This window comes from Orycteropus afer, unplaced genomic scaffold (genome assembly GCF_000298275.1).
Source record: "Orycteropus afer afer isolate SDZICR_OR568_19922 unplaced genomic scaffold, OryAfe1.0 scaffold00221, whole genome shotgun sequence".
In the NCBI taxonomy this organism is placed as follows: domain Eukaryota; kingdom Metazoa; phylum Chordata; class Mammalia; order Tubulidentata; family Orycteropodidae; genus Orycteropus; species Orycteropus afer.
In genome coordinates this window covers 2,713,751-2,721,670 of record NW_006921808.1, presented here as the reverse complement: position 1 = coordinate 2,721,670, position 7,920 = coordinate 2,713,751, and the positions used below count along the sequence as shown (strand labels likewise).

General features: G+C 45.7%; 1 protein-coding gene across 1 annotated transcript in view; it reads right to left on the bottom strand.

The window, feature by feature from the left end:
* Window positions 1-362: 362 nt before the first annotated feature.
* Window positions 363-7,920, bottom strand: part of SPATA19 (spermatogenesis associated 19) — a 17,146-nt gene continuing 9,588 nt past the window's right edge. The window contains exons 6-7 of the mRNA XM_042782028.1: window positions 3,623-3,675; window positions 363-508 (exon numbers count right to left, since the gene is read on the bottom strand). Coding sequence (XP_042637962.1) covers window positions 363-508; window positions 3,623-3,675 — 199 coding nt within the window. The remainder of the gene's footprint in view (window positions 509-3,622; window positions 3,676-7,920) is intronic.

Here is a 7,920-nt window from a genome sequence, read left to right as displayed (position 1 = left end):
ACGCCTCCCAGGAGCCGTGGCACACGGCGCGCTCCAGCCTAAGCCAGGCTTGGCTGTGAAGGCTGGTGCCTCCTCCGTGGACTCCAAACCCCAAGGCGGCACTGCTATTGCTCTGAGGGTTGGCCTGACCCTGAATCCCCAAGTCGTCATGTCCCTATGGCCTCCATCCTGGACACGGCCCACAAGAATCGGCAAAAGCAACTTCGCAGGGCATGGGGGGAGGACGGAGATCCTTGGGGCACCACATTCAGCCGTACCCACTGGAGTTCCAAGCAGTTGGAATGATAGTTGAAGAGTACAGCCGGCCCTAGTGCTCTCAGGCCTACGGGGATAGCACCCATTGATCACTCAGTGATGCTCCACTAGCTCCTGGGACCCCTGCACCAGAACTTCCAGTTGTCATTGACAGTGTGGATCCAGGAACCAGAACTGGCCCTGTCGCACCTTCTCCTCCGTAGCAGCCGGGTTTTGTGTTTCAGGGCCCGAAGACGTGAGTCTGGGCCTTCATCTGAGGGAAAGGAGAGCATAAGCAACAAGCCATGGTTTATCAAAAATGCCCATAGGAGTGAAGGTGAGGGCTGTGGGTGCTAAAGTCCAGGTTCCCTCACTGCTTTTTCCACTTTTCTGTCCCTCTTGGTGGCCCTTGGCCCCATGCTTCTTCTTTTGCCCTAGCCAGGCTTTTCCCAGGCCGCTTTAGACTCAGCAAGCCTCAATCCTCTAGGACTTAAGAACTGAGCTCACTGCCTTTAAGTCTATTCCATCTCATAGTGACCCCCACTGGGTTTCCAAGGCTATAAACTTTGAAAGCAGAATACTTCATCTTTCCTCCGTGGCTGGTGGATTCCAACTGTGGAAGGCCAAAGGGGCCCCTCACTGAAAATTACAGAACTTTAACAGACTAGCAGACATGAGTAAAGTAGACATCTTTCATAGTAACTAACTTATTTTTCCCTCCCTTTTGCTTTTTTTTTTTTTTTTTTTGACGTAAATAGAATAGCCAATCTCTTTACCCATGATGAGGTCTTTTGGTTATTTTCAATTATACATTTTTCTACACATAACCCTCACTCACCACTGGTTTCAGCTCAGAACCATATCCTATGAAGCAAGTAGATCCTGGGAAGAGGGACTCTGAATCCAGAGTAACCAGAGAACAAAGACATTCCTAGCAGTCCATGGGATCTTAGAGCCACTTCCCATCTCCCTGTATAATCATGTTTATCCCTTTGCTCATGGAGTCAGACATTTTAGAGAAGTGATTCTCTTTGTCTTCTTGTGTATTGATATTTAATAAACCTTATGCTTCCCTGCTTCAACCTGTTCTGATCATTGGCTTTACCAACAGGAAGTAAGGATCTTGTTGTTCCTACAACAGAACCAGTGACCTTTTGGTTAGCAGCCTTAACTACTAAGCCAGGAGAGCACCTCCTCAAGGACTTAGTCCTCTTCAAGCCTTGGTATCCTCCCAACATCCAGTGTTCTCCAGTGAAAGAGCCCAACCCCTCTGAGACCATCCCTTTATCTTTTTCAGGTATTGGTTTAGCTCACCTGCCTAGTCCTGCTCCCTGGAAGGTCCAGAAATATCTATGAATTTAAGACTCAAGCCCACCCCACCCAGCCCTGTCCAACAGAGATAGGAATGCAAAGCCCAGGGCACCCACTGAGTAACCTTGTGTGTCCCCACAGCATTTGGTACAGTTCATCAGAGCAGCATTTATTTTAACTCCCCTAATCTTACCTAGGGAGCTCTGGTAGCATAGTGCCTAAAGCACTTGACTGCTCACCAGAAGGCTGGCGGTTCAAACCCACCAGCCACTCCTCGGAAGGAAGGTTGGTCAATCTACTTCCATAGTGATATTGCCTCAGAAACCCAAGGAGGGGTCGCTATGAGTCAGGTCCGACTGGACGGCACATAACAACAACAACAGCAACAACAATCTTACCTAACTTGGTAGTAAGACAACTGTTGAAGTACCTGGTCCATGGCTGATGTGAACACATCCCCACCCCCACCCCCCAGCTTTTCTGTGTTCTAAGCTTGGTGTTGCCAGAGTGAGTCTGTTTTATATGAGACACTAGAGGGTCGAGTGTGGGTCTAGGTGGCTCTCTCTGCCTAAACTGATCAAGGATCCAGAATAGGAAGTTACACATACCTCGATGAGAAGAGTAGGCCCAACTCCAATGACCACCAGCAGCAGCACTACTAGCAGTACCAAGAACTCCGGAGTAAGACCTCGAAATGCTTCAAGCCTGGCCCACTCTCCCAAGGGCTTCCCATCCCATTTTCCTCACCCCCTACCCCAACAGAGGGATCTATAACCCACAAAACCTTTATTAGCACTTTCAGCTCCATTTAACTACAAAAATGGCTTAGTCACAGCTGACTGGTCCCAAATTTGCCAGTGATTTCCTTTTAATTTGCCGTGGCTCAGTCCCCCTGTAATACAGGTAGAGGAGGCATATTTGTTCCCAAACTCCCCTCCTGGAGTTAATCATGCACAGAACAAAAACTCCATCTGAGCTACTTAATGATTTCATTTCCACCCTAGGTTGAAGGAGCTGTGCCCATAATATTAATGTATGCCCTTTCTTCCCACACACTAGTTGTCTGTGTGTAAAAAAGTGCATGATAGCTCATGAGCTCCAGAAACATTAACTCCCAGGTAACAGCAGCAGACAATAGGTTTTATTTCCTGTCTGCATGTGCTAAGTTCTTCCTCTTTTCCAAATGCCAGGAACTAAAATCCAAACCTGAGGTACATCTCCCTTCCATGGAAGCCTTTCTTGATCAATACTGCTCTGTGAGCTCCTTCCCTTTGGATCCCCAGCCAGGCATCAAGGGGTGTTTTGCACTCACCTGTAGGATCTGTACCTTCCCACCCCCTCAGCCTCTTCTCCTGTCACTCTCTCACCATACCTGTGACCTAAACATGCACAAGTCCCTAAAAGTCCTCCAGGTCCCCTTTGCCTCCCAACGTGAAAAATCCTTTTGCCTACAATTCCCTGCCTTGTTGCCAGGGCCTGGGGAAGCCTCTGAAACTCTTAGACATCAGCACTAGGGTGTTTGCTGGTACTTTTTCTGTCAAGGGGAGAAAGCCACTTTTTCCTCTGTTCTACCATTTATATTCCTAGTTTGTTTCTCACATAATTTGGCATTATTTGTTTGCACATTAGTCACCTTCATGACTCTGCACTCTGTGAGGACCTGACAAAATATTCACCAGGTACCCCCAGATTCTAGCACAATACTGGGGATAACTGCTCAGTATATTCTGTGGAATGGATGTCCCTGATATTTTCATCTATGTAGATGTGAACTTCATTCATCAACTAAGATTCCAAAGGCCTTCCATCTGCTTAGGCATCCCAAATGGTGCTAAAATCTGTATCTGGCCTGACATACAGCTCTGACTTAAGGTTAGAGGAGTACACCTTCTAAAAATGTTTGCATGGAAATGGCACCATCTAGTGGTTTCTAGCAAGGTTCCTCTCAGTCAATAATAGTGGAAAGAGCTTTCCCCTTTGCTAATGCGCCACCACCAACAGGCTGGAAGAAAGGAGCTTCTAAGGCACTACCGCCCTTCCTGGCCTTCCCAATCCTGGGTAAAGGCTAGGGAATTACCTCCAGGACTGCTGAACTTTGCTAGCTTCCCTATTTCTGGCTCGTCTTCTCCCCTACAATCAAAGTTGTTTACAGTCCCCTGAATGAACTGGGCTCTTCTTTGCTACCAGGCATTTGCACTCTTCATTTCTTGACCTTGTACATTCTCCAAGCTTCCACCATAATGTATGCCTGCTTGACCCAGCCTTGGATATCCTTCACCCATTTGATATCACCACCAGCATGTCTTACAGGTACCTCCTATCTTTGGACCTCCTATCTTCACAAGGGAGAGACAGAATCACCATCAGCAGCATGAGCCCAAGGCTGATTCCTATGATGTGGAGGTCAGATGTGCCATCACCCTCCAGCCTTTTTGCCAATTCTGACACCAACTATCCCTTCCATGGCACTCATTATGTTTCTGCTGGTTTCAATAATTCTTTGCAATGACCACCCAGAACTTACAGACAATACTCACAATTATGAGTTTATTAGGAAAATAACAGGTTACAATTCAGGATCAGAAAGAAGTCAGGATACAGTTCTTCAGTCAGGACAGTTTCTCAGCCGTGCCACAGGCATACTTCTCTCTGGCCTCAGCCTCTGGCCTGCTCCAGCCAATATTACAAATCTCTTTTAGCTTTGCAGATAAGTGCCCAAAGAGGCACCCCACTCTGTCAGCAAGCCTCCTGCTTGAAGGCACTCAGTTCTTTCACTCTGTCGGCCAGCAAGCCCCTCACTCTGTACTGCACCAGTATCTTGGTCCTGCTGCATATGCTGCTGCCTTCTCTCTACTGTCTCTCTGCTATTGTCTCAGTGCAGTGATCTCAGGCTCAAGGACGTGATCCACTCCTGGCTCTTCTCACTTAATGGCAGTGAGATCCTCCTTTTCTGCCTCTGGGATGGCTCATTTTAAGCCAAGCATGATGGCAAAACTGACCAATCCCCGTGTTAGGGTTCTATACACATTATTTGTACAGCCACACCCACACAAGGGTTTCATGTACTTTATTTACATTATGAGCAAGCTATCCAATTCCCTTGTGCAAAAAGCACATGGAGGTGACATCTTCTGACCTCTTCCAATCTTAAGAGGGGAAAACAGAGTCAACATCAACAACCCAAAGCTTTTTCCTATGAGGCCAGACATGCCACCACCCTCCAAACTTTTTACCAACTCTGACACCAATCATCCCTCCCACGGCACTCACTTCTTCTCTGCTGGGTTCGATAATTCATTGCAATGGCCACACAGAACTCACAGACAACACTCATAATTATAGTGTTTATTAGGGAAGTAACAGACTACAGTTCAAGTTCAGGAATGCACTCAGGATATGATTCTTCAATCAAGACAGTCTCCCCTCTGCTATACCTTCAGGCACTCCTCTCTGGCCCTTGGCCTTTCAGCTTGGCCTCTGCCGTGCTTGGGCAAGTGTGTTAAAAAGCTCTTTCAGCTCTGCCTATAGGAACACCTATGTGCAATCTATTCCTCCAGCAAACCTCCTGCTCAAAGACACTCAGCTTTCTTGCTCTGTGGGCCAGGCAAGCCACCTCTCTGTCTTGTGCCTTTTGGTTCCACTGCCACTATCTCACACCTGGGCATCTCTGCCAGGCCTTCTCTGCCTAGTGTCTCTGCCAAGGAGGTCCAGTGCAGGGATCTCGGGTCCAAGAATGTGCTCCACTCTAACACCAGTTCTTTTCTCTTGATGGCAGTGAGATCCCTCCTCTGCCTCTAGAAGGGCTCATTTTAAGACCAGCAGCATAGCAAAATTAACCAATCCTCACATTAGAGTTCTACATTTCTTATTTGCATGGTCCCACCCAGTAATCTGCTGGGAGTTACAAAGACTATGGCCAGAAAAGCCATACAAAGTAATTCACTACACCACACCTTGGTGGGCTACAAGCACCTCACATTTGCATGGTCCCATGCAGTCAGTCATCTGGTGGGAATCCCAAAGACCATGGCCAGAAGAGCCATATCAAGGAATCCACTGCACCATGTATACTTATGATCCAAATTGAACTCACCCCCCTCACACTTAGACCTGAGCATCTCAGAGAATGGCACATGATCAACACTGGACTCACCAGTTTATTCCTTCTTCTTCATTCTCCATATGCATCCATCACCAAGTCTTATCAGTTATGGCCCACCCCCATCTATTTATCTTCATCTCCACCACCACCCCAGTCCACCCACCCATACCTGGGGCTGAACTCCAAAGGACCCCTCCTGAGCCCTTGAATTCATTCTTTTTTTATCATTGTCGTACAATATATACACAAAAATAGCCATTTTAATCTTTCTTAAGTTTAAAACTTAGTGACATTAATTACATTCACCATCACCACTATCCATTTACAAATATTTTTTGTCTCCTCAAACAAACCCTTGGCAACCAGTCAGCAATAGTTCCCATTCTTTCCTCTCCCCAGCCCCTTGCACTGCCACTTGTCTTTATAAACTTGCCCATTCTAAATATTTTATTTAAGTGAGATCAAACAATATTTGTCCTTTTGTGACAGACTTATTTTTCTCAGCATAATGTTTTCAAGGTTCATCCATGTAGTAGCATGTGTCAGAACTTCATTTATCTTTATGGCTGAATAGTATTCCATTTTATGGATATACCACATTTTGTTTATCCATTTATTTGTTGATGGACACTCAGATTGTTCCCACCTTGTCACTACTGTGGATAATGCTTCTATGCTTATTGGTATCCTTATATCTGTTTTCATTCCTGCTTTCAAGTGTTTTGGGTACATATCTAAGACTGGAATTGCTTGATGATATGGTAATTCTATGTTTAACTTTTTGAAGAACCACCAAACTGTTCTCCTCAGTTGTACCATTTTACATTCTCACCAGTAATGAACAAGGATTCCAATTTCTCCACATCCTTGTCAAAACTCTTTTGCTGTTTTTTGAATCAAAGCCATTATACTGGGTGTAATTTGTGGTTTTGATTTGTGTATCTCTAATGACTAAGGACATTGAGCATCTTTTCATTTGTAGTTCTTCTTTAGAGAAACGTCTGTTCAAGACCTTTTTCCATTTTTCGGTCAGGTTGTTTGTCTTTTGTTACTGAGCTGTAGTATTTCTTCATATGTTCTGAATATTAAACCCTTACAAGTATATGCTTCCCAAGAGTTTTTCCTATTGTCTAAGTTGCCTCTTCACTTACTTGTTCAAGTCCTTTGATACACAAAACTTTTCCATTTGACCTTGCATCCAAACTTTACTTCACCTCAATGCCGAGCTATTCTCCTACAAAATGTTTTCAGATGTGAATTATGTATCATCAGTTTCTGCTCAGAATACCCTTATGCTTCCCATCAATGTTAGATCAAGGCCCGAGTCCTTGGTAAAGTGTCTACTCTGCTTAGTCTGGTCCCTGCCTCCCTCTTAATAAATACCCTGGCCCGTCTCCCTCTCTCTCCTTTTTGCATTTACTCCATCATATCTTATTCATCTCTCCATCTCAGAGCCCCCTCTGCCTGCTTAATTCTTACTCACCCTCTTCTCTTTCCTCTGCCTCCCCCAGTGGTGCAGGTGAGCAGAGAGAGGCTTGGGAGGGGAAGGCAGTGGAGGGGAAGGTGCAGGTATTCTTGGTCTCTAGGACTAAGGGGAGGACAGGTAAGGATCTGCCCTACCTCTCTCCCTTCCTTCTGTGGTGTCTGGCTGGCCTCAGCCCACCACTGTCAACTAAAATGATGCCTCACCCAAGCTTTGTGGTACAGTGTATGGTTAAGGGCATTGCTCCACCATGAGACCACCCAGATTCAAATCCTGGCTCTGTCACTTCATGGCTATGTGGCATCAGGAAGTTACGTAAACTTTCTGAACTTCCATTTCCTCACCTATACAATGGGGATGATTATTTAAAAGTAATAATCTCCTCAAAGTTTTCTTCTCTGATCAGGGAAAATTCCCATGATATGTAGTATTTCTCCCTTGTAGTAGTTATGAAAATTGTGACAAATAGTTTGTTTAATATTGGTCTCCCTTGTCAAAATAAAAGATGCGCAAGGGCAGGAACTGGATGGATCTTTACTCAAGGGCCCAGCACATAATGTAGTAGAATGATTGAGAAAGTAGAATTTGGAGCCAGGAGGCTGGGACTCCTAACTGTGGCTCAGCCACTCTCCTGTCATTTGACTTTGTTGTTGTTGTTGTTGTTATGTGCCGTCGAGTCGGCCCTGACTCATAGCGACCCCTTCTTGGGTTTCCGAGGCAGTATCACTACGGAAGTAGGATTACCCAACCTTCCTTCCGAGGAGTGGCTGGTGGGTTTGAACCACCAGCC